At 40.3% G+C, this 27,203-nt stretch overlaps 1 protein-coding gene across 1 annotated transcript; it reads right to left on the minus strand.

Moving 5' to 3' along the window:
* Window positions 1-13,649: 13,649 nt before the first annotated feature.
* Window positions 13,650-26,819, minus strand: calcrlb (calcitonin receptor-like b). Its single transcript, XM_083685158.1, has 13 exons — window positions 26,708-26,819; window positions 21,992-22,075; window positions 21,504-21,660; window positions 21,016-21,126; window positions 20,490-20,602; window positions 20,262-20,353; window positions 19,566-19,692; window positions 19,082-19,235; window positions 18,915-18,975; window positions 17,994-18,060; window positions 17,224-17,442; window positions 17,067-17,108; window positions 13,650-16,920 (listed from the first exon to the last, which is right to left on the minus strand). The coding sequence occupies exons 2-13, from the start codon at window positions 22,055-22,057 to the stop codon at window positions 16,702-16,704; spliced, it is 1,428 nt and encodes a 475-aa protein (XP_083541284.1). The 5' UTR covers window positions 22,058-22,075; window positions 26,708-26,819; the 3' UTR covers window positions 13,650-16,701.
* Between the last annotated feature and the right edge of the window lie 384 nt (window positions 26,820-27,203).

Here is a 27,203-nt window from a genome sequence, read left to right on the forward strand (position 1 = left end):
TAAGATTATGTCTTATTGTGCCAATAAAGCAACTTGAATTGAGAGAGAGAAAGAGAGAGAAAAAAAGGTATCAAGTAATTGTGACAAAAATAAATACATGATATGCTGTTTATGCCACAAATTCTCCAGGATTGACTGAATGGAGTACAGTACAGACAAATAATCTGATCTCCACATCATTTTATCAAAATATATGGTCAGTGCTTGTTCTGTCGTAACTTGTCATTCTAACCCCAAGCCAATAAACCATTCCGTTATAAACCTCTCAAATAAAGGAAGAGTGATGGATTTTCCTTACAGGATCATAATACATAAACTTTCCTGTTTAGAAAACCCAGAGATCATAAGCCCCCAGAGCCCACCTACAGACAATGGGAAGCCTGGTGTGTGTGTCTGTGTAGGGGTGGTGGAGGCAATGAAGCGTTTGATGTGCTTTAGTAGCGGTACTTCACAGCTCAGAACCTAAACATTTTGCTCCATGGCCTCAATGTTTGTTGAGCTGCCAAAAATGTGCCGATGCTAGTCTTCTGGTCTCACTAAAAAGCTACAATCCTTAATTTGTTTTCATAAATAGCAGTAATTTTCACATGTGAAGTGTATCCGTCAAAATATTAAACATACATTTTGTATAATTAACTTTGTACTGAATTTCTACTCCAGAAAGCCGAAATAAATATGCTGACAAAGTGTCATCAGTTTGTAGTAGAGAGCAGTCTAGTTTAAACATTCAGGGCTGAACCAATGTTTAGAAATGTGCAGCATTTAGATATGCTGCTCTTTTGTTACTTCAAAATGTGTTGTGTGCAAAGAACACATTTTGAGAGTTACAGAGACCAGAGAAAAAAAATGTCACTTTCACTTCAACTACAGTATAGTAAAGTTAATCTGTTAAAATAGCATGATAGCATGGTGTCAACTGTGAACACGTTAATAAAAAATGGAGTAGTGTGTCACATTACTGGTATGTTGAAAGTCGGTTTTACTTAAAATGTCACAATGATCCATGTCTGCTAGCATAATACTGTAACCGTCACAAAGAGGCCGCTCTCCTCTCCTCTGTAGAGTTGGAGCCAAGATCCGAAGTTATGCGGCTGTTTTTCCCTAACCTTTCATTGCCAGTATTGTGTGTGTCTCTTAGTCAGAGAGAAAGGGGCATCCTTACAGGAAGAAAAGGAGCTAAAGTTCAGCGAGCACATGTTGAAGGGTCGCCCTCTCATCTCTGGCTGAGCTGAAAAATTTGACACTCACACAGTTTCACGCAGAGCAGGCTGTGACCCGCATCTGTTGAGACGTTCATTTTTAGACAAGGTTCTATTTTCATTTTGGCAGAGAGAAATTCAGGGGGAAAACACTGTAATACTCTACATCGTATACAACACAACAAAATAGGGACAACCACATCAGTCAAAGGATTATGATTGATGATTCATATCGAAAGAGCATATTCTCCTCCATTGATCAATGCACAGACCCATGTACATGCATCTCTAAGGACTTTTATACACAACCCAATCTGAGGCATTTTCCCCTGCATTGCAGTCTTTATGACCTATGGCTTAGTCACTTTCTGAGTATTTCATATTGCCCAAAGCAGAGGAAATTGGGTCAGGGTGTTTGAGGGAGCTGTCTGGCTTAGCCCTGTCTGAAATGTGTCTTTTGAAAATGTGTTGATTTACACAAATAAAAGCATTTGTTTTGTAAAAGTGAAAATCAATGAATTGTATCCCAATAATGTAATTCTTTACTAGCCGAGTTTTCAATGTCACTACTGTCTTGCAATACTGTGCTCACTCATGCAACACAACCATATATAGGCTTTTATAGGCCTACCACGTTACCATTGTCAAACATTTCAAACGAGAAAATATATTTTGTCTTAAGGACGCCAACCAGACGCCTTCGAGACAATGTATATGCTAAACATTTGAGGGCTTGTCCCACACTGACAATAATGTTTATTTTCTAACTGCAACGCCCTCCGCTGCATGCCAGGGAGTGAGGTCGCAGGAAAGGTCATCGTTAGGAGGGATTCCTAATGACCTGAAAAGTGGCCCCATTAGGGCAACAGAATCCTGTTTTTTGTCTCGTGAGAGGCTAAAGGTTACACTGTTGACATACATGTCATTAGTGTCCTGTACTATTAAGCCTACCTACTGTATTGCCATGTTTTTAAAGGAACAGGATGTAGTTTTGCACTTTGCTAGCCTCTGTGGTCACACTGCAAAATTGAAAATGTATATATGCTTGATTTCCACATAGTCTCCAACGGAAAAAGTTCTGGGGGATCGCTTCTGCAGACCAAGAGAGTTGCGTGAATTACAAGATACATGACTGAGAGTTACATGAATTACAACTTGCTTGGCGATTAGGCATTAATTTTGAGATAAGATAAGGCTAAGTTGTCAGGGGTTGGCATAAGCAAACTTTAGTATAAGCAACAAGAATTAGCACAAAAAAGTGCCCAGAACACATTAATTTGGAGACTGGGTTGCTTGATTGTTATAGCTGCAAATATGTCATATTTTCCTTGTAAACACTCAAAATGTAAAATAGGCACACAAAACCAGTGCTTTTCCTCATAAATTGACCAAAACAGCATTGCTTAAGAGAAGAGATTGAAAACAACTGAATTTGCATAGTAGGTGACTTTGGAATGCTAACTTGGAGTGATGTCATTATGCAAGATGATTTCATAAAGGGGTTCCAATGAGGATAGAGTCTTGGGTAGGAGAACATTCCATCAGGCAGTCAGTTGGAGAAAGACAGAGAAGTGGTAAGTGTATGTGAGTGAATTTATAGCATCAAATCAAGCATATAGTAGATATGTGGTTACACATTGCTTGGATATGGGTTGCTATACAGTTGTCTCACTGTACTTAAAATATTGATAGAGCCATTGGAATGTAAGCATTATCAATTAAAGTGTTGAATGGCTATTATGTGTGTAGTGCCTATAGTAAATGGCTATAATGAAAATTGTGTTTTACTTCCAACCCTGTTTGTCATGGTTACAAAATATGATCATTATGAACAGTGAAATAACCATAGGGTGACAATTGATGTAACCATAGAGATAGAACACTGTTCTGTGGATGTATCCTCAGCTCCCAGTCGTTCTTATCTTACCATGTTCGGAAAGCCTGGGGAGGTTTGAGGCAGAAAGTGGCTACAGAGGGGTGGAGACCTGTAATGTGCTTGCCACACTCAAAACACTCAATACGCAGAGGAGGAGGAAGGAAGCGGGGGAGACAAGGGGGAGAAAGTTGCTAATGGAAGGTAATAGAGTGTGAGTTCAAGAGAGAAAGAGATGGAGGAGCAGAGAAAGAGATGGAGGAGCAGAGAAAGAGCAAGAACCTGATTATGATTCAGAAGATAAGAATAGAGGAGATACTTAATGGAGGGAAAGGAAGGAAAGACTGGATCACAGAGGATAAAGAAATCCTGTGGGAAGAGGAGTGGAGGGAGGTAGAGGACAGGAAGGAGAGAAACAGAGGAGAGATGGAAGCAAACAAAGAAAAAGACGCCGCAAAAGCCCTTCAGTTGGTAGAAAAGAGCTAGTGATGTGAAGAGAGGAGAGAAGAGAGAAGAGGTGCACTTAGAGAAGGTTATAGTGCACAAGAGGCAGAATGTTGGGAAAAGAAAAAGGAGAGAGTAGCAGGTGAAAAGAGAGCAAGAGAAGAGACAGAATGAATTGAAGAAGATGGCAGGCTAAAAAGAGGGAGGAGAAGAAGAAAACGAGAATAGGAAGAGAAAGTGGGGGAAGGGGAACAGAGGAAGACACTGAAGCTGAAGGAACGGCGAAGGGAGAGAACATGGTTTGAGGAGATGAAGAGACAAATAGAAAAGAAAAAGAAGGAAAGGAAATAAAGGAGGAGAGGAAAAAGACAGAGCTCACAGTATGACAGAAAAGAAAAGGAAACAGATTGATGAAGTGAACAAATTGTAGGAGGAAAGAGTTAAGACTGCAAAAACAGGTTCAAGAGAAGCAATGTAGAAAAGTGGAGAATATGTTGGAGAAGAAGAGAGAAGAGGGAATGTTCAAAGGCTGGGGAAAGGGAGAGTGAGGAAATGACAGATAGTGAGGATAGTGCAAGTGTCAAAAAAATGCAAAAAGTTTAAGAGGAAGATGGTGTTGAGGAGTGGAAAGAGAGAGGAGTGGATACATTGACAGATAGGCTTGACTGCATGAATGAGGAAATCATTTGTAAATATGAAGAGAGAGAGTGGTGTGAAGAAAAGAGTGTTGAGGAATGGACAGAAAGTGTTGAGGATGTGTTGAGGAACAAGCAAAAAGAAGAACGAAAAAGAAGCGGATGAGGAAACAAAAGAGGGCATAGAGACTGATTCAGCATTGACAGCAAAAGACAATCGAGGCAAAATTAAACAACAAATGTGTGGGGAAGAAAAAAGCAACTAGTAATGATCTAGAGAAAGAGAAAATGAACCAAAAGAGGAGAGAGAAGAGGGCAATGAGAGAAAAAAGCAGAAAGAAAGGTAAACATCGGTCACTCCAGTGATACGACCACTTAAAATAGGATAGAAGATATGGATATTGATGATATCATCAAAATGAAACAAAAAGATGAAGGGAAGAAGATTAGTGAGAACGAAAGGATAGGTACTTGTGAAATAAAGTGATAAAACAGACCAAACGGTGCGTGCGTGCGTGCGTGTGCAAGTGTGCATGTGCAAGCGTGCGTGTGCTTGTATGTCTACAGAATACAAGCATATCCTTGCATGTGTGTGTGTTTCATCAGTGCTGTGGGAGTAGATGAAGACACCCGTGGACATCTGTGGTGCTGCCTAAGCCAGAGAGCTGTCCAAACACAAGGCAGAGAGCTGTCCAAACACACTAAGCCGTCGCCAGTAAACAGACTGAATGTTGAGGGGTTCCTCAGGCCATGTACACCTGTAAGGTCAGCAGCCACCCACACTAGGGGCTCGTTACTATTCACTGAAGGTTGTATGAGGGTCAGACTACAAGTCTCTGGGGTTTCTGGGTGTCATGTCAACAACTAAGGGCAAATTAAGGACTTGTGGTGAAAATACAAAACTTAATGCAGTGAGTGCAAATAGACATATGGGGGCACTGTGCTCATCCCATGTCCTGACTGAGCTATGTGACAGGAAGTGGTGGGGCCTTCCTCTCATACCCACTGGGACAGTTAATTTGGGTATACAGTTCTGTTCGGCCTCTGTTCCTGCTCATCTCTGAGGGGAAGTAGTCATTTCACGTTTCCTGGGGAAATATATGAGCCCTTTGGCTAAATCTGTTCATCTACAGGGCTGATTTGAGTGTGTGTGTGTACGTGTGTGCACGTGTGCGTTTGTGGGTGTGTGTGTGTGCGCCTAGCCTCAGTGTGTCTTGAGTACATGACCCTGTGATGACTTGGCAGTGACGTTAGTATCCTGGCTGGTGTCTCCTTCATCACGTTGCTGTGTTTGGTGAGGAGCCTCGCTGAGTTTTCCCAGCTACACCTTTTCCTTCCTGTCTCTTTCCAAACGCCCAAAGGACACTGGGAAGGATCCTCTTCTATCGGCGTTCCCCTCCAAGAGTTAATGTTCCTCAGACTCAGGCTTTCTCCAATTGTGGGTCACGACCCAAGAGTGGGTTGTTGCTTAATATTGGGTTGTGGCTTAATATTGGGTTGTGGCCGGAAACAGTGGGTTTGTATATTTGGTATACTGTAGGTCACAATTGATGGTCAGCTGTAGATGGGACGTTTTGGAATCATTGTGTCATTATTTCAGTGATTGGAGTAGATTCATTTAATAAAAAATGATAGGCCCCATTTTCCTTGTGCAAAGCAGCACTGAACTGTGCAGAAAAAACAAACCAACTTTGAATACTGAGTTCAATATAGATTTGTATTGTACCTTGTCTTTAACCATGCTTATTTATAAACATACTGTACTGTAGCTGCAGTGTCCCACTGGATTATGTATCATCTCATTGATTTGAAATATATGCAGTAGTATTACCTCCCTTCTATTTTGAGACTGCTTTGCATGAGGAAATTCAGGCCGTATACTGTATGTGGTACTGGATGTAATCTGTGTAGGGGAGGCTTTAGTAGGTGGAATTTGTGATGGGAGGGAAAGATAAGGGGTGGGGGGGGGGGGGGGGGATAAATAGTTTAAGTATTTATACTTATGATGCACTTCTAATGTATTATAACACCTGCTATAAACTCTCATATAGCTCATGAATAGTTTGAACATGCTTATAACACATTACCATTTTGACTGGGATCTCCACTGAGTACAATAATTGCTCAATGAAACATCTGGCTGCTCTATTCTGGTTCTGTAAAATCTAAAGTCTCCATGATTTATAACTGAGTTCTTCCAGCCAGGAATTATGAAATAAAACTGGAACAAGCATGGGAAATGTGCAATGGTTTTTCATGTATACAGACAGATACACTTAAAAAAAAACTCTGTCCCTGGTCTAGACCATTCCTCTTGCTCCGAGTCTCCTCTGAAATTCCATACTGCACTCAAGGGGTCGAAAGACATATTTGACCCCCCCCCGCCCCCCTACGCTGCACCCCCACTGGCTGAGGTCGCTGCTGGCTGACAGGAAATGGTATGCTTTAACATCCCACCTTTTCCCAGATCCTGGGAGGAGCCTGCGTTTGCCACTGGGAAGAGAACAATGGCAGGAAACACAGAGAGGAGTGAGGGAGTTCCTGAAGGTGGGTTCTGGTGAAGACTGGAGGAGGCACACCTAGCATGAGTGGACACTGTCTCTTAGCATTCTGAATAGTAAAGGAACTAAGTTCATTAAAGGGTGAAAAAAGTAGTTAATTCCTATAAAATCCCATTAAGACATGTCTTCAAAAATAAGACATAATTTGGTTGCTTACCTTGAAATGAGTAGGACCAGGACAAACTCCAATTCATACTTTGGTTCTGTTTATCTGGACACTGTCACTAACAGCTAATTATTATCATTTTCAAACAAAAACCAATGGAAGTCAATGGACCCTAAATTAGCATGTTTGAAATGTCATGCCCAAATTCTCTTAAAAGACTCAATGACTTCATTTAAATGACTTTGTGATGATTCAGGTATTACATTTCAAGCATGCTCATTTAGGACTCATTGACTTCCATTGGTATTTGGCTAAAAATGCTAACAGTTAGCGGTTAGTGACAGTGGATTGAAGTTTGTCCTTGTCTATACAGACTCCTGTCAAGGAACTACTTACTATTTTTGTAATTTGGGTGAACTATCCCTTTCTCTTATTTTTGAAGGCATGTCTTCATGAGCTTTTAAATGAATTGATAACTACATTGTTTTGAGATGAGTCAGTTGGTAATTTGTGATTACATTTACAAAGTTCACATTCTTGACATAACTGTACTTGTGCACATACTCATGCTAACATCGAGGGGAACATTCTTTCAAGGTCAATTGCAATACCAAACAATGGGGGGTTTCCTCCATTACGAGAAATCCCACTCACAATATGTATAAATTCCAAGTAAAAATACTCATATTGGCATCATATCCTGTTGTTTCAGACATCACCCAGAATACCATTAGAAAGGCCATCAGATGCTTCTCAGAATTTTAATGAGGTTCCTGTACCTCTCATGTATTTACTGGTGTTCGTGTAATGCTAGTTTAGACGGCCTGCATCCAAGCTGACAAGGCTGCGAAAATAATCAAGTGTTGACATCACTCTGCAATGGGAGCGTCCCACAAATTTACGGCTCTGTGTCGGTGAGGCAGCGTGGCCTGATGGGCCAGCAAGCAGCAGACTTCCTGTGGTCGCACCCAGCCCAGGTCACATACACTTAGGCAGACCACAGTGCGCGCCCTAACCCCTCCACGCCCTCCACACCCTCACCCAGAGCCAAGAACTCATTCTATTGTTCTCAGGAGTGCAGACATCCCATACTTGGCTGGCCAAATCATGCAATGAGCATTTCTGGCTTTGCCAGATATTTGTTTGGTAGGTGAAGTGTGTTTATGTGTGTGTGCATGTGTGTGTGCATTGGTGTGTGTGTTTGTTCAGTCTTTGCCACTGTGCAGTGATGTTACCCCCCTGGAGACTTGAAACAGTCGTTGTCATGGTTTTGGTAGTCTAATGGTTAAAATGCTAGCTTTGGGTGCACACATTTGTGGGTTTGTGACCCGGGTTGAGCAAGCACAGCAGTAAGATTGCCCTCATCTAACTCTTTCATGGACAATGAATGTCCCTCTGTTATTGCCAGAGATAGCACTGGAATGATTTGTAGAAGTTTCCAGATTTACAGTCATATAAGGCCCAATGACCTCATTCATCTTTCACCTACAGACTGACAGACATACAGGAGATATGAGTCTATGGCAGGGAGATGCTAACACAGGCCATAGTTTCAAAAAACTTCAGGCATCTGTGGGAGTAAGTTCCACCCTCTACTCTTCACTGAAACAGCCTGATGGATAATGAACGTGTCACCAGAGCCAGATAGGGGAATCTGGTTTGTTTTCACAAGTCAGGTCAGGTCACCTTCAAAAGATGAAAACATTTTTTTCAAGACATTAAACTATGCAAATCACATGCCATTAGTAACCCTTTTAGGCAATCTATATTTGTTTTTTAAGAATTATGTGTGTGAAAGAGACTATTTTATTGTCGGTCACCATTGTGAACAGTGGGAATAAGCATGTCCCTAGAGTAAATAGTCATTTACACCTACTGCCATTTTTAAAACATGTTTTTCAATAATGAAAATGTTGCTTGACCAATGGAAAGATTCTGACAATAATGGATCATTCAGGGTTGTTTTTGTCATCCTTATGCTGCTACACTCCATGCCATGCCAATCATATTAGACCATGCGTTCCAGAACTATTAACCAGCCTGCGTCCCTAACTACAGTAATAGTTTTATTAACTACGTTTATAGGTGGAAGGCATAAACCTGTACAATGTACAATGAAAAAACCCCACTAGCATCATTGCTTGTTGTCAGAATTGTTGCTGTCGGTGTAAACCTGTTGTACAAATGCAATAACAGACTCAAGGGTCACACACACACGTCCACTCCACGCCCCCCAGCTTATTTAGTCTTCTTCATATTTCAGTAGCCTAGTAAAAAAAAAAAAAAAAAAAAAATGTCACAGGTTAGAATCCTTCCTGTACTGGTCTGTTCCTGTGCACGTATCCTGTCCTAACTTTGATATTTCACTCCTGTAGCAGTGCCCCGCAAGATTCCTAGCCTGATGCCACCATCTAATAGACAACACGTCTCATGTGTGAAACTTTAACGTTACCTAGTTTCAGCATCAATCTCTAGATAATCTTTAACATACAGTCTATAATAGTCAACTTATCTTGAATCCCTTTTTGTAGCACATGCCATGCGAACCAGCTATGCATTTAATTTAAATAAGAGTAGCTACCTAACTTTACCTGTAGTTGCTTTCCAGCTGGAAGGCTCCAGCAAAACGTCCATTCGCGTTGAAAGAACTAAATAAAGTTGAAACTCATCTACTGTTGGGAAATCAGCACAGGCTAACTTTTTTTCCCGTGTAGACTCAGTGAAACTTCTTTTTTTTGAATAACTTTTAGAGCATTTACTCACAAATCATTTAGCATTTATTCAAATAATTTTTACAAATACAAATCAAGAGGTGTTTGTGGATAGTCAATTCTATTTGTGCTTTGTGTTTTTTTGTTTACGGATCATGGTACACATTTGTGAATTGTACTCTATTTATTCTCTCACTCTCTCTCTCCGTTGATCTCTCTTTCTTTCTCTCTCTCTTGCTCTGCTAATTTACCTAACACATTTGCACCTCTATTTGATAGGGATCGATTACAGTGCACCTGCTTCAAAGCACCAGGTCAATATCACACAGGCGTCACTATCACCACACAGTGACGCACATGGGCTCTTTGTAAGGTTTGGAGAGTTATAAGGGGACTCACAACTGTCTACAGGGCTCAACATATACAGTGCCAGAGGAGATACTTATCAGCAAGCTGAAACCGATTCTTTAGTTGGATCTACACAAGTGCCAAAGGGGCATTGGCTATCAGAGAACATCAAATTACTCTGATTATGTTAACTGACTTCCATGTTCATAATTTTGAATACTTTTCCTGTGGAATCCCTTTAATGACATACTGACATGTTTTTTTCGTTACACACTGTCCCTTGCCTGCTTCCATATATCCTTCCCACTCTTTGGTAGCGATGTCCTCTCATCCTGTTTCAGCCTCGTAGTTATGTGCAGGATATTTCCAGTCAGGTTCTCAATCAATGCCCTCTTTCACAAGATCTCTCTCTCTCACTGCTGTCTTACAGGGGGAAAGCTAATCAAGTACATATGGACTGAGCTGGAGCCCTGGAATCTTCCTCATCAAACATTCTCAGCTGTCAGAGATGGAGATAAAATGAAAACAGAAATGACTGTTATGGAATGACTGTTGTTCCATACCATAGGGCTGAGGTGACAGAATTACTGGACAGAGGCCAAAGGCATAACTAGAAAGCTTAGCCTTGTAAACAAGCTGTGGTCACAAGGCAAGGAGAACTGTTTGTGAGCAAGAGCAGACAGATCAAAAGTTCAATGTCATTGGTATTCTTAGAAACAGGAAGCAGACTGTGTTGTGTACACAGGTCAGATTTCCATTGAGACAAAAAAAAGAGCGGAAGGGTATTGTTACAATGTTGTTATTTGTGTTGAGGTTTTTCATGGGAATGAAACTATTGCAGGAACATCCACTTTACAATACATTATATTTGAAGCTATTCTGAAGCTATCTATACCACATGTATGCTAGGTGACATTGCAGTTGCCCCCAACTGTAACAGTTGTAATCAATGTGACCAATTGGTTTCCAACAATAGTCATCTGCATACCACAACTGTGTTTGCCTGCTGAGCTAAAGTGCATAGGCACATGGCCTGCTACATCTATTGGAATCTATTTGTTCATTTTAGTGGGAAAATAAATTCAGATTTTTTGTGGTCCTGTCTCTCCAAAAACATGCAGAGCAGATGTTTGAATCTGTGTTAACAGGGAAGTTATCCCATGGGAAGTTCATCATTAAGCATTGCTGAAAGAGGTCCCTAATTCGCCTTGAACAAAAGCAGCTGGAGAGTGCTTTGATTTTCACTAACACTGATTAAATCATTATGTTACATTTCAACACTTTCATGTTTTCCCAAAATTACTTGTTTTGAAGTCACTGAAATTCTCTACTTATGGAAATTAGTTTTGTTCTGCCCTGCATGGTTGCACTTGTAATGTTCTAAATTACATATGGATCTGATACACATCTACAAATCAGATGGCATTGTTTTCTAGTTTCGCAATCAATACTAATTTCATGCAACAACCGTGAGATTTTTGTAGTTCAAAGCATAGACCACACATGCATCCTATTAAAAGACATACATACAGTTCCTGCATTGTTTGAAGTGCTGAAATCAACACTTTTTACTTGAAAGCACAGTTATACAGTATAGGTATGAGTAAGGAAAGCAAACAGAAGTCCTCGTGCTGGTACACTGGTAATGCACATATACTGGAATACAGTATTTGGTCATTTCAGTGAAAAGAAATTCAGAGCTGCAAGCTGTAAGCCGCATACACATTGTATTGGACCACACAGTCTGCAATACACTATAGTAATGATACATTTCCAATGTGTGTCTCTGTGTGTGTGTGTGTGTGTGTGTGTACTGTACATAGTAACTGTATGTACTTCTATTGTATAAAGGTTACAGTATGTCACTGTTCCCTGCATTGTCATCCAACCCCAAGTACCACACAAAGATGGTCTTCTCCTGTCCAGCTAACACTGGCAGGTCTCCATGTCATCTGTCCAGTAGGATGTTTACTTCCGTTACTCTCACTCGCGCTGGCTTTTCCACTGGGGGTGGGGGTGGGGGTGGGGGTGGGGGTGGGGGTGTGGAAGAGGCAGGATGTAATGCATCCCGTCAGATTTAAGACTACCAACAAACCCTCCCTGATAGAGCAGTCACATATCAGTTACGCAACGGCTATAACCTTTGAGTACCACTAAAGTGAAAAATCTGCTTACCCCTGATGGTTTTCATCTGAATTTTCCATTTTTGTATATATGGTTTAATTTCGGGAAAATTGACTCTTGATGATTTTCAGATGAAAACCATCCTACATATTCCTTTTCGTTTTTCGTTTTTTTTTTAACTACTACAGTATGTGTCACTCTGTTTAAAGTGCAACCTTATACTGTAATACATCTGTTTCCATTTTAGGCAACTTGTAAAGTAAGCATCATAAGAAACTAGTGACAATACAAATGGCCAACAATGAAAGACACTGCCATCTGTTATTCATGGGAAATCTAATCTCAGATTCAGTTTCAGAAAATATGCATTCTCATGAAATGGGACACTTGGAATAACACAGCCTGGAGCATATACCTGCTGTATGATGTTGTGCTGATGGTTTGACAAATGGTCTATTTCTTTTGGCTTATAGCAGATGTGTGTGTTAAAATGGAATGTTGCTTGGGAAAGTCTTCCTACCAACCGGGTCCAATAATTTCATATGGTCCCTTTTCTGATATGATCAGTTCTTCCAAAACCATCATGTTCAAAAGGTATGTACATAGATGTGAACATATTTTTTTCTTATCTAAACTTAATTCATTCTTATTTCAGGGCACCAAAAGTAATGGGACATATTCATATAAGCCAAGTCCAGCCAGTCCAAATTAAGCACTCATGTACAGTATACTACAGTATTTGGTTGACAATCCTTTGCATGCAAACAGCCCTGAAGTCTGCGAAACATTGCCAGGCCTGTTGGTGGTATGCTTTAAATCTTGGGAAGATCATCTTTTCTGCAAACTTTTCTCTTGCAATCACTGATACATTAACATATTCTGTCCACAATACCTTTTTCCAGACCTCTGCAGGACTTTTAGGTACTTTTTTTTTTTTTAGCAAACTGTAACCTGACCATTCTATTTAAGTATAACTAGTGGTTTGCACCTTGCAGTGAAGCCTCTGTAGTTCGGCTGGTGATGTATTCTGCGGATGGTAGTCTGACACATTCACACCTACCTCCTGGAGAATGTTCCTGATCGGTGGGACAGTTGTTTGGGGGGTTTTCTTAATTATGGTGAGCATTCTTCGGTCATCCAATGGAGAAGTCTTCCATGGCCTACCAGCCCATTTGTAATTGCTGAGCTCATCAGTGCTTTTTTTCTTTTTAATTATGTTCCAAACTGTTGATTTTGGCATGCCTAATGTTTTGGCGATGTATCTGATAGTTTTCTTTCTGATTTTTCAGCCTAATAATGGCTTCCTTGACACCTCTTTTGTCCTCATGTTGACAGACACCAATAGCAGGCTCAAAAGGCAAACACAAAGCCTAGAATCAATACTAGACATTGACAGCTCTCTTATGGCTGCACAGATGTGACCGAACACACCTGACTAACCGTAAGCCCCCGTCAAGCCAATTGTTTACTTTTGGTGCCCTGAAATATGACTATGTATGAAAAGCGTTTTCATTTTGAAATGGTGAAACCAATATCTACACAAATACCATCAAATAAAATAAAAGCTGAGAACCTCAACTTTAACCTTGTTGCTTTTACAGAATATACATGTATGACAAAAGACTGAATCAAAGGAAGTATGGTTTCTTAATGACCTATAATTGCATTACATTTCACAAAATTTGCAACATTTCTCACAATAAGAGAACATTGAGAATAATAAACAGTACAGGGCTATATTTTCTTTCCCTTAAACAGCCCTTGCAGAGCGCAACGTTGCCCAACCTATGCAACATTTTAAATAGACAAGGCTGCACTTCCAAGACTACGTTTGAATACTGCAGCTCATAATAATGACAACGTTTACTTTAAATCGGCATCTAAAATCTCAGCCTTTTCATGGACATCATAAAAAGAGGACAGTTCTAGATAAAGTGAATAATACTGTAATTCTTAGCACAAAAGGAAAAAAAACATTAATAGAGAAAATGCCTGAGGAGTTCCATGAGGAACTATGAATTGAGTAAAATTGAGTGTGTCACACGATTTGACCACACAGACATTCTCTATGACAGTCATTTACAGTATAGATTGCTTTATGTGTGCACATGTACAGTATGACTCTGGTATCTAGAACATTGATATCATGAGACTTCTTCACAGAGATCAAATGGACATGACAATGACTTTGGACACCATCCATAACATACTGTGTGCTGGAATTTTTCCCTCAGCTAAATAGCGCAAAAAAACAAAAAAAAACATTTAAAATAAATGTGTAAATTACTTGAGTTTGGAATTATATAGGTTCCAATTGCACTAAATGAATCAGTGCAGTCCATTTAAGTAAGCAGCTGCAAAAGAATTATGAATTTTGAATTAGTTGGGTCCAGTCTACGATATGATTTTTGTTCTCACTTTTGGTGCCTGTATGTTGGTCCTCGGCATGAGGGATCAGAGCACATGCAGAACAGGCATTCAGAGCATAGAGGTACTGAGACAAGAGTGAAGATCGCATAACTTGATTCTCAAGGATCTCTATTTAGTAGTGAAAAACATAAATACCTTATTGACTCCTTGAATATATTGTATTTTTATATACTGCAGGCTTACCCATGAACATACATTCATAAATATATATAGGCATTGCAAACACACACATTTTTTCTCTCACACTCTTTCTTCCATCTCTCTCTCTCTATTGCCCTTTCTCTCATTCTAAGAATCATGAAGTATCCACGTGTGAGCAGCATTCTTTCCAGCATTTGGACATGAAGCTTCCATTCTATTAAATTGTTATTACTAAGACTGATTAAACTAACCAGGGTCATTTTATGTGCCAGACATAAAATCACACAGTGGAAACCTGGTTTTGACATCCAGAAATAAGGCAGAGAGGATAGATTGGATGGACAATTGTTTCGAATAGCAGTTAAATATTTCAACAATGTTATGGGTGGTCCAAGTATCACTGAGACAGTTGGGCTTTAAATATGTTGCAATCAATGGCATTGCATTCAGACCAAAGATCACTTCAATTAAAGACATTCAAATGTCATTGCAACAAAAAAAAATCTACTTAAAACACCTATGGCTAAACTAATAATTTACCTTGAGGAAAGTTCCCTTCATGTTGTCTTCCTACCAGTCATTCATTCTCTGTCTGTCAATCTACCTCTGCCCACCTCAATACATTATCCAGTGATCAAGGTCCATGGTCCATGTACATTATTATGTTACATTTATTATTCAGATCCAGTTCCTTTTAAATACTACAAGGTTGAAGTACAGTACTGTAGCACTGTGAAATTCTGAAAAGTCTGTGAGTGAGTTGAAATTAAATAGACCGAGAACGAAACCACCGCAATGTTACTTTTGTACTTGCCGGTGGGGAGGGAGTAAACACAGCCTTGGGATGTAGTAACAGCTGGCCTGAAGTGCACAATAGTGCAGTCTTATTTCCATGTTTCTAGCTTGTAATGCTTGTTACTTTCAATAAATGCACTATCAGCCATAATTCCATGTATGTGGCAAATTGAATAATCAATGCTATATGAAAATTAAGCATGCGTCAACATAAAAATATTTTGCCACAATATTAAAGACAAGACTAAAACGGGTTACATAATAGCTATATTAACTATCATTTCCTCATCTCACTTTCATGGGAATGTAATAGCAACCCGGGGCGTAAAGTTGTTAGTTTCACCTATGCTGTCATTTAGTCACTAGATGGGTTTAGAAAATAACATGTTTGGAACCTTAAAAATGAAACAACTCTCAACCAAAAAACATTTTAGGATTGTTTTTTTTGTTAACTTTGCCTCGCTCAAAATAACTTTTGTTGACAACTCTTTCAAGCGTGTTGATATTTTGCTATATTTTGATATTTTTTTCATATCAAATACCTTCTGTGTAATTTGAGAACATGGGTGTGTTTCGTCCTGTGTTACTTTTGTCCCGGTTCTCCCCTACAACTCAATCAAATTAACCAATAATATAATGTGTTTAAGTTGTAACATCCCTCCTGTTTTAGCCAGCACTATCAGTGCACACAGAGACAGCCCCCGTCAGGTACAGATAACAGCCGAGACCAGACGAATAACATTGAACCTAGGAAAGAATGACTCACAGGACGACGTGTCAATCCAAAATGTGAGTGACACTCCCAGTCAATCCTGTCAGTCTGCCAGCTTGAGAAATTGTGCAAAAAAGCTACTGCTAGCTTCTTTATGACCATTTTAAATTGTAAACAATTAAAGTAGGTAACCTAACGTTTACCCAAAAATTATTTGATATGGAAATCAAAGTCATTATAGTTGGGCTTTAAATAGGTGGAAGCTTGATGACAGAATGAGTGTTAGAAATCACCAAGTCCATGGGAGTCCCCTTGGGCCTGTTTGTAAAGTGGTCACAGCAGACTCTGTGTGTATCTTTGGCCCTGGAAGCAAGCTTGGTCCACAGGTTAAGGTATAGCCATGGGGGTTTCATTGGTTTGTGAGAAGTAGTGGAATAGAATTCAAAATGGGCTCCTCTACGGTCATTTCAACAGAAAGTTTGATACTCAACTGCAGAAGTGCACAGTATTATCCAAAGATGGTTCAATTCCCTTCTGTTCAGTTCCCTCTCATTTAATTCCCACTGATCTTCAAAATGTCTCTGAGGTGCAGGCCCAAGCCTCAGGCCCCCCGTTTCAGTCCTCAGGCAAATGGGTTGTCAGATCGGAGGATAGTGTTCTCGATGTCATGATAGCTCTTGCCGTTCATGTGTTCAGTGTTTCCATCGATGCTGTAGCAGCGGTGAACCTCCGTCAGGGACGATGCCACATAGGAGGCTGAGCGAAGGACATCAGTATGGGCAAAAGTGCTGCCAAACTGGATCCTCTGCTGGTTCCAGTGCCGCCTCAAAACCCCTTGGACCTGTGAGGGAAGACCGTGCCAGGGGGTGAAAATTGGTTGGGTACACATTGCTCCATGTTAAGTAACCTTATCAACGACAACAGGACTGAAATTGAGTTATTACAGAGTTGGTTCAGGACTAAAAACATTTAATATTGACACCTTACCTCTCCATTGAAAAAGCAGAAAATGGTGGCAACCAGGAGACCCTATAGAGGATAGAAAGAGGAGGAATAAGTTGAGATCTGAGAAGAATTAATGACTTTGCCAAGAAATTAGATCTAACAACAAGGGACACAAATCAATAATCTAATCGAATTTTACCTGATAGTGCATGTGGATGTGCATGACATAGTCGTATATCTCAGAGGGGAAGCGTCCCTGGGGCTTGTAGGGGATGAGGACAAACTGGATGCCCAGGAGCGGGACCAGGATGAGGGTGGCCCTCACTGCCTTCATGTAGAGGCTGGACTCTGCCTGGTGGGTCACTTTCAGCTTGGTGATGAGCACACGCACAATATTCAACAGGAAAAACAAGTTCACCTAGAGAGAGAGAGAGAGAGAGAGAGAAAGAGAGAGAGATTCAACTCTACTCAGTGAGGTAAGTCATAGATGACATGATGACATCTTTAACAATAACAACCTGATAGAGACTATACTATTTTTCTCTCCCAATCTTTTATGTCCTAATGTCCGACAATCAAAAGTAATGCCAAATCCACACTGGAGACGAAAAGTCACACTGGTCAGATTTAACTGTCGCTGTCTCATTGAAAACAGCGACATCCGGTTTCCTCCTGCGGTCATGTGTCGCTAATATGGATGTGGCATAACACCACCAAGCATCACGCTTTGTTTATGAGGTAGCATACGTTAAAAGTTGCATAAATACCAGAACCAGGACTAAATCATATTATACATCATACAATATTAGCAGCCATTTGGAGCAAATAAGAGGAAATCTGTGATGGCCATATAGTTAAAAATGTTCCTTAAGACCTGCCCTTGCTCTCTGTAAAATGTTGTGCTTTTAACCCAAAAGGCACGACTTCTTCAAAACATGGATCCTAGTTGCCCCACTATTAAGGGCTTACCAGCAGGGCAGCACAGATTGGACCATGGATGATGTACAGCAGGGATGTGTTTGAGCTGATCCAACAACTGTGAGGAGAGAGACAGGGAGACAGTTAATAACAATCTCTTTTTTTAAGAGGAGAGTGAAGTTTCAACCTCCTTCCACTTCTTTGTTTAGACAGTGGAAAAGTGAGAAATTGTCAGATTGATCAAATGGCACAGCAAGACAACACCAAAAACAAACCACATTGGATGTAACTAGCCGCTGAGTGTCCGTTAACATGCTCGACAGTGTAGACGCACGCAGAGCCTTTTGAAGGACACCCAAACTGATCGTAGTGAGAGAGGTCTGTTTTTACCCTCATGCTCACTCGCGACGTGGGTAATTAGTTCAGTCTAGACTCCAGAACAGAATGAGGATCTTAGGCTGCGCTCATAGGGGATTAAAAGGTCAGAAATATAGTCTGCTGCCAGACCCAGCCGAGCCTTAAAAGTTATCAGTAAAATCTTTAAATCAATTCTAAAACTAACAGGTAACCAGTGTAGGGAGGCTAACATTTGGGTTTTGGACTATCTGTAACCATGCGAGGAAAACTTTTACTGAGGGAACATCTGGCCTAGTGGAAGCATGTATAATGACAATAAAATGGGGCCTAAAATGTAGCCTTGTGGCACACCAAAGTTCACTTGGGCTGAGGAAGAGACACACTTTCCTAGACCGAAGAACAGGCTTGTCCAACCCCCCTCTTATTTGGGTGGAGGCCAAGCATGACAAACATAGCTTAAGTCTGAGGATGTATTGCCTAAAACATATAATCAGGAAAGTATATTTGACATTTAACAAACACGTTTAATCTTTTCAGGACTAATGTCCAGGCGCCTTACTATACTTGAAAATCAACTCAGTAACCACACCTGAAACAACAGTCAAAATTACTCACTTGTCATTGTAGTAGCAGCCTCGAGCTACTGCATGTATCAATGCAGGTATTAGTGGAAAGCCTGTGAAATTATGCAAAATTGTTTCAATGGATGATATGAACGAGCATTATGTCTTTTGAAATTGAAGCTGTTTGTCACAGAAGAAGGCTAGTTGGTTTCCACGTACCCCATCCAAGCAGGTAGTACCACATGAGGTGTTGTTTTTCAGCAAACACAGCCACAACAATAAGTGTGTGTAGGTAGATGCCCTCGCACAGCATCCAGAAGTAGTTGCAGCCAAACAGGTATAGGTGGATAAACATCATCACTTTACAGCTCACCTAGGGTAGAATACACATTTCCAACATCAATATATTTTATGAGAACTAGTATATGGTTTGAATATTCCCTGTAAGAGTACATTTTCCATGGTTGGGTGACTGTTAAGTTTCATCAATTCTACTGTACACATGGGACATCAGGAGGATGTAAGCCTAGTTGGTCAGTAGAAAAGGGTGCAAGCCTCTTAAATAACCATAGACCTGATCCTAAACATCAACTGTTGGTAACACTTTATTTTAGTGAACACACATCAATGCCGAAGTTAACTCTGTTCTTAACTCTGTTCAGTGTAAGGTACAGTTGAAGCAGTGCCATGTTGCCATACTCACAGGGTTCCGCTGCATTAGTTCCTGGTTGTCAGCCACTGCTGTGAACCAGATGATAGTGATGACTGAGTTTAACACGAAGGAGAAGAACAGGTTTTTGTGAAGTGTTATTCTTTGGCAGCTCAGGCTCCTGATGGGGAAAGAGAAGAGATAAATCTTACCTGAACAACAATAGGTAACACTTCATAATAACGTACATTTGTAAATGTATTCATTTATAAACCATAAATAATGAACTCACTATTAACAAGTAATTATCATCTCATGTCAACATTTCTAATCATGAAATAAGCATAATTCTCCCTCCTCTGTAGGTCAAACGTTGTCCGAGGCTGCAAGTGTAAGGTTTTCCATTGCACATCACAGCACACTAATGCTGAAATGCAGAATCTAACTTTGGGCAGAGCAGCTAGGGTGTGGAAGTCCTCTTCCAGAAAAATGGGTTTGACCCTTTACTAGACTTGAGGGGATGCATCCTGTTACACTATTATTGAATCACTGTTTATCATTCCTAATGTATACCTTTATCACCTCAGTACCAGAACCTTCCTTCGGAGCAGCTTGAGTGAAAACATGTGGCAGTCCTCTTTCTTTTGTTTCCTTTAAATGTTGTGCAAGTTTGACCAAGGTAATTGCCCTTTAAGTTAGATAAACATACAGTATGAAAGAGTAGTGTGGGGGGGTAAATTAATGGCTTACTTGAAATTGAAAAATATTCCCAATGAAATGAACAATGATGTCAGCGACAGTCCATGACCAATCAGAACTAAGTAGTAGAGATTCATCGCTGTCTGAAAGACAATGCATATTATGAACATGACGTCTATCTCTGTTCAAGATGCAGTATTCATTACATAAAGTAGCATCCCAGCATCTACAGTACAGATTTCAGAAATAAGCTTTACAAAAGCTAGTCCTTTAACATACCACTCTGCCTTCCATGGTGTGTAGATTACATTTTGTGTAGTTTGTCCATGTCCTGTTGCTCTGTGGGTGGCGACCCCAATGGCCTGTATCTGCGCACACTTTCTGTGCCATTTCTGATGAAAAATAAAAACACAAAATACAAATCTTGATGGTGCAGTCGACCAAGCATTCATTTCAAAGGGACAAATCATTATCAGGTAGGTTTGGACGTTGGTCCAAATCGGATTTGCATTCCATTAAATATATATTATGAATACCACAAAATGAAAATTGCCAATTTGGGTACAATCAATAAGCCTATTTCTCAGGGATGAAACTACATTTTTACAAAATAATGATGCAGGAATACCGTACTTATGTTTCTAACTACAGCAACCATTTCAGAACAATCTGACATGGTGGGTGTCATGGCTTGTTGATTTGACATGGAATGACCCTACTGTAACCACAAAGTACTGTAGTATAAAGTGTACAAATTGTTGACAATGAAATGTCATGGTATTCAAAGGTCCGGTCATAGACAGACCTGAGGGGTCAAAGTCCTGGAAGTAGTCTGGGCAGTGCTGCTCTGTGGTGAAGCCTGCCTCTGTGTCTTCCCAGCACAGCCAACCGTCCCAGGTCCTGTTACACACTGGCCCTGTAAGAAAAGGGAGTGAGTTAATTTGATCACTGTTGCAGATAGAAAGGTTATGTTGTGTATAGGATTGATACATTATGACCCTCTATTCTACTTATAAATCTCTATACGTAACATTGCACTGTCCTGAAATCCAAACCGGCCCCAGTGTTATAGGTGAAATATGTAGCTTTCATTTTCAGAATGGTAATCCTGGGCACTACAAACACATTCCATTAAGAAGTAAAACATGATGGTCGCTGTGGCCCTCTCGGTGTACAAACAAGGCCAGGAGCAGCACTTATGACCAGAAATCAAAGCTACAGATTGCATCTTTAAGCTCAAATATTCACCAGGGTTTAAATTTGCACCACACCCCCCAGTAGACCCCTGTAGACCTATTTTGTTGTGGTGGGAGTCTTTCATAATCTTCTGATAGCACTCAAACTGAGCAGTGACTATCTTATTCCTGGTGACACCGATGTCGTGGTACACGTTCTGAGGATACTGCTCCTGCTGCGAATCATTGGTCTCAGGGCTCGCCATCACAAACAGCTGTGGCACAAAAAGATACAACACGCACTTAGAGGAAAAAGTCACAGTCTTGGACAAAATCTAAGCTCAACAAACCAAAACCGAGCCCAAAAAGTTATGGCCATGTTTAAACTACTTCTGAAAGGATACCCACACAGCACACTATTTACTACAGTAAATTAGCACTGAATTAAAACATAATTGTTTGGAAAAATAAAGTAGTGTTTTCCACTTAAAAAATATACATGAAGATGCGACCGTGAGACAATCTTGAAGCAGTGTAACTTAAGATGGGACTACATGCTGTACAATCAACAAATGGTGAATAACTTAATGTAAATGACTAAATTACCTGACTTATGGAACACAGTAACAGAAGTGAGAGTATGCAGCTTGCATCCATCCTTATGTTGTCCATGGATCCAGGTTGGAGAGCCTGGGAAAAGTTGAGAGGGCTCAGTGATTACACAAAGGAACATTTGACCCCAGCCAGGGGTTAGGTGGCACACATACAAGTCTGCTTGCAACAATAACACACTCGGCCTGGGACAGGGAGACAGGAGAGAGACAGCAAGGCAATAAGGACATTTCACTAAAACAATGGCTGGAATTCAAGGGAAGCCGTGCCAGCAAAGTGTTTAATTACTTACTGCCTGCACACACACACCTCTTATTCTGAAAACTGGAAGCGTCTATCTGAGTCTACCTACTAGTAGAAGAACAATGTCAATCAAACACATATTCTACAGCCTTGCTTGGCTATACAGTTTGATTATAGTCTGTTTCATCCTGGGAATGCAATAGAGAAATCCATCAATTAATTTTTTTGTTTTGGTTTGTCTCAAGGACCTTCAAGGGTCTATGAGACAAAACTAAAATAATAAAATAAAAAAAACTCCAACTCCAAGTCAGGAAAACTCCCTGTTAAGAAGAAAACCTTGAGGCACAGTGGCAAAGAAAAACTCCCTGATCAGAGGAAACCTTGAGAGGAACTGGGCTAAGAGGGTTGCGACCTGTGAATAAATGCCCTGTAAACTCTACTGATTAAATTGATTTGGCTAAGGCACATTCATTGCACACAAGGACTCCAATGGCCATTTAAGTGGCCATTGACCTAACTTTATTGTCACGATTACTAAAAGCACACAGGATGATATTCACCTGTTCAAAATTGATCTTTTTGCCATAACAGTGTCTTATTTCTGTATTGCAATGCCCTCATGTTATATCGAATGGATACTAAGCATAGGGGCGTAGGTTTCATTAGGAGTTGGTGGCACTTTTAAAATAATTGCATTTTTGTCCTCTCCCCCACTTTTTTTTTTAAATTGCATTTAAAAGCCAAATTAAGAGGATCAGAGCCGGCTCTACAAGCGGCCGATGTGAATGCTTGGAGCCTCGCGATTGCCAAAAAGTGCCCTGATAGATATTTTACTGTAATATTTCAGGATTCCAATACCAAAACAAAATTACAGACCACATCACCAAAGTGCTGGCTGCAGCCATCGTATGGTGGGTGCCTTTCCTTTACCACTGCTAGATTCCAGTTAATCACTCAATACTGGGGGTAGAGAGGGGATTTTAGCCTATTGTGAAGGTGAGATTTGGCTTTCTCAGCAGTAGTTATCATTATATATATATATATATCCGAAAAATGCCAGCAAAGAAAATCACGTACATTCTGGGGACCGACGATTTATCATCCATTATAGTTTAAACACTAACTAATTGCTTCCCCTCTTCATGAACTCAATTATTTTATTCATAGAAATTCATGTATTATTTTGTCAGCTAATACTCAATCACATTCTGGATTGATATTGATATTTCACTTCCCTCTGTTCTAGTACTCTCTATTATCAATGTCATTGTAATATACTACATAGAACTCTGTTCATCTCTAATAAGAATTACTCTGGAGAATTTTTACATTGTTTTTGCTGTCCTCTAAATGGCCTTGCCGTGAGTCTTGTTAAATTGCATAGAAATGCAGGAAATTTGCTTTAAAGTGCGAGAGAAACAAAAACATTATCAAAACATTGTCACTATTCTTAACAAAACACTTATTACTCATTGAATGCATTGATCTTGCTATGTCTCTTCAGCTTGATTTTCCTGTGTCAGCCCTACATTTTTAAATATTCAGTACAACCTACCACAGTCCAACCTTACCATCTTCTACATCAACAGAAAAGAAACAAAGCGTCTGTCCATTTTCCAATACACAAATGTCCTGAAGACAACCAGAGGCACAAGCTAATGTAATGCGAGCCAGACACAAAAGTAGGGAACTGTTTGGCTCTGGCCTTTTGCCCTTTCCGTAATTATAGTCGCTACAGCCATGACACAATACTGAAATGTGCATTGATTAAAGTATGCGAGGGCTCTCTTCTACAGGCCTCTGCTTAATGCTAAAATGCACACTGTACAGCCCAGTGACAGACTCTCACAAGGGACAGCACCAAATGACAAATACACCCATAAAATGAATTGAGCAAGACACATACAGAGTGGGTGAGCTATACTCACCAATCACTCATCAAATCTTTGCTGAACTTGACTTCTCACTCTCCTGGATATCTACATATTCTCTTTTTCTAAACAAAGAGCAGTGTTCACAAAACATGCAGCGTCAGGTTTAAACGACTGGCAGAATAACAGTGGGGCCAACCATGATAACCTCGTGCCCTTCCTTAAACACCAGGGAGGGGCTTGGCTTGTGAGATGTCAGGGTTTCCTCTATCGCCTAGAAGCTTTCCAAAAAGGTTGCAACATGCAGGCCCGACACTAAAGTCCTAAATGAACTGAATCGAAAGCAATTCAAATTAATTCACGGTTTAGGGTAACATGCTTTGCAGACCTCCCTGTTTGAGAAATGGGGAGGAAACCCCCCAACCCCCATCCACATGCTCACACTCCCTCCCTCCCTCCCTCTTCTGATGTAGCCCCATCCCAGAGCTCCTAAATCAGGAAGCCCTGTCAGCCTCAGACAGTGTGTGTAACTTATGTCCTTTTGTATACACCCCTGGAAATGTACCCACATCTTTCCACAGTCTTACACCCCTAGTGAACAGTGCTTCTTTTTTTAAAAGTGCCAACTCTCAAGGCAACAAGCCTATTGCACTGCAAGACATCTGAAGATAAACGTAGTGCAATAGTATCTGGCAAGCACTGTATTTGTATCGGTCTTGAATAAAAATAGTAAAAGCATCCTTTTCACCAGTGCACAAGTCTGGCCAGGAGATTTTCCTGACTACATGTCCCTGTTAAGTGGCAAGACACATGCCCAAGATAGATACTTACTCATCCCTCCTCTCATGTCTATTTCATGGAGTACACTGTATCCTACAGTAAATGGATAGCAGCAAAACAAAGGATCACAAAGGGAAGTGTTTTTGTTCAAGATTCCTCTGACAGACATATCTCTGCTTGGGCTGGTATTATAATGAAAGCTCTATTCATTTGTATAACAATTTGAACATAGCGATTAACTTTTTTTTGCTGGCGTCAGAGGCTTCCAGATATCCTCTTAACTGATCCCCTGAGTGTCCGTTTCCCTGAGCACTACAATGCCACCTTTGAGAACTTGCTATGCTCACCCTCAAAATCTGTGACATATTATGATGTGTGAACACCCACAGTACACAAACACATTTGCTATTTTACCCTCAAAGCAGTCTATGGACAAGAACATATTTAACTATGATGGACATTCCACACATGGTTCTGCATAATCTAGCCACTGTCGCCAACCCCTAGCTTGGTAAGGAAACAAATATTCTAATTTGTGTAAACTATCACTTTAGGGCATTTAAGGAACATACATTTCATACAGCATTTCATCATGTACAAACTTTGTTCTTACATAACAATGCAGATAACAACAAACAACAACAACAACAACAAGATACAAGTCTAAGGGTATTTTCATACTCGGTCCCTTTCAGACAGTGTTTGTGAACACAGTTCGCCAAAATCTTCATGCAAATGTGAATACTCCAAATGAACTCAGAACCCTCAGAAGCGAACCAAACTGAGACCATCTCAGGACGTGGTCTGAGTTTGGTTCACTTTGGGTATTTTCTTCTGTAAAAGAACCAAACTTGTATTCACACTGCCCTCTGTTTGAATGCGGACTCAGTTCTCTTGCTGGTTCATTTCAGGGTATTTTCAGCCAATTGCTTTAGCAGTTTGCCAAAATGCTAATGCAAATGTGAATGCCCCTCAAATGTGATGGCTGTTGAATGTGCAATTACCCAAGTTGCAAAGCAGTTAATCCAATGAAAGATGGTGCTGCGGAAGGAAAGTGGACTGAGACTTCTTGACTGCTGAAATAGACCAGTAAGAAAAAAACAGATGGGCAGTGTGAGTACAAAAATACCATAACATGTTAACTTGTTCTCCACTCATTTTACTAAAGAAATGGTTTCCCACAGAGAAATAACTTGTTTATCCTGTTTTCTGTGCTGCTGCCCATGGGATGTGGTCCTCTTTCACATCATATAATGATCTGCCAAATCTAAACAGACCAGGCATAGCCCCTCAGCATTTCATCATGTACAAACTCTCTTACATAACAATGCAGATAACACAACAACAACAACAGGATGTAAGTCTTTAAAGCATCATGCTACTGTTCTGAGTCTAAAATTGTAACTTGTAACAAATTTTCCTAAAGAAATGGTTCCCCACAGAGCACTATACATTATAGCGACATCTGGAACAGATGTTTGAACTGTACGCCAAACTAACATCAATTTGTTTGTGGCAAAGGGATAACGATTGCTTCATGAGTCCCTTCGCATTGGAACCCCGTCAACTATGAACTAATGTTCATCTGAAGGTCAGAAATGATTTTGATCAGGAAAAAAATTCAAATGAAGTGGATCGGCATTCATTCAAATGTAGTTTTGCGGACTAGTTTTCAAAGTACCTTTAGTTTGACAAACTATATTTCTCTCAAGGGTAGTTTAAGTGTAGTTACACTTCTGCCCTTGTAAAGTAATTGGTAATGTAGTTAAATGCAATTTCAGAGTAGCTTCCCCAACACTGTTTACATGTGACTTACCTCGCTGAGAATTGTAAATGGCAAATAACAAATCCTTATTCCTCGACGTTTTCAGAGTGCGTGGATAGTCCGTGTGCTGCAGCGCAAATACAATCTAATATGCCTATTGCCTATATAGCACGAGTGGTTCGAGAGCTCAGGTTGTAAGTGATACACTAGTGGCATCCTGTGACATCACACACTTTTCGGATGGTGCCCAATCGCCCATATCGCTCAGTTCACTCGTGTGTTCTGGCTGCTAGCCTATTTATTTGTTGATTTTGTGAAAGATTTGATATTTGGATTAATTTGACATACTGTATTGTATTATGCCAAATGAACAACTAAATGCCAGTGTAATGTGAAACCTGTCCATCTGTCCATTAAACTTACTTTTCTTCACATGCTCTTATTTGGACAGAAGACTATTTCGATGTTCGCTCTCAAGTAAGGACAACACCGCCTCCTTGAGTGAGGACTCAGTATTATATAAGCCCTGGACCTTAAAGGAACGGTT

Source organism: Argentina silus (genome assembly GCF_951799395.1).
Source record: "Argentina silus genome assembly, chromosome: 14".
In the NCBI taxonomy this organism is placed as follows: domain Eukaryota; kingdom Metazoa; phylum Chordata; class Actinopteri; order Argentiniformes; family Argentinidae; genus Argentina; species Argentina silus.

What these genes read in the sequence shown, in the direction of transcription:
- calcrlb (XM_083685158.1), bottom strand. Translation starts at nt 22,057, where the DNA reads ATGGACAACATAAGGATGGATGCAAGCTGCATACTCTCACTTCTGTTA. An exon ending in CCAGGACTTTGACCCCTCAG is followed by an intron (nt 20,603 to 21,015) that starts GTCTGTCTATGA and finishes ATTTTTCATCAG; the next exon opens with AAATGGCACAGAAAGTGTGC. An exon ending in TCTGCTTTTTCAATGGAGAG is followed by an intron (nt 16,921 to 17,066) that starts GTAAGGTGTCAA and finishes CTTCCCTCACAG; the next exon opens with GTCCAAGGGGTTTTGAGGCG.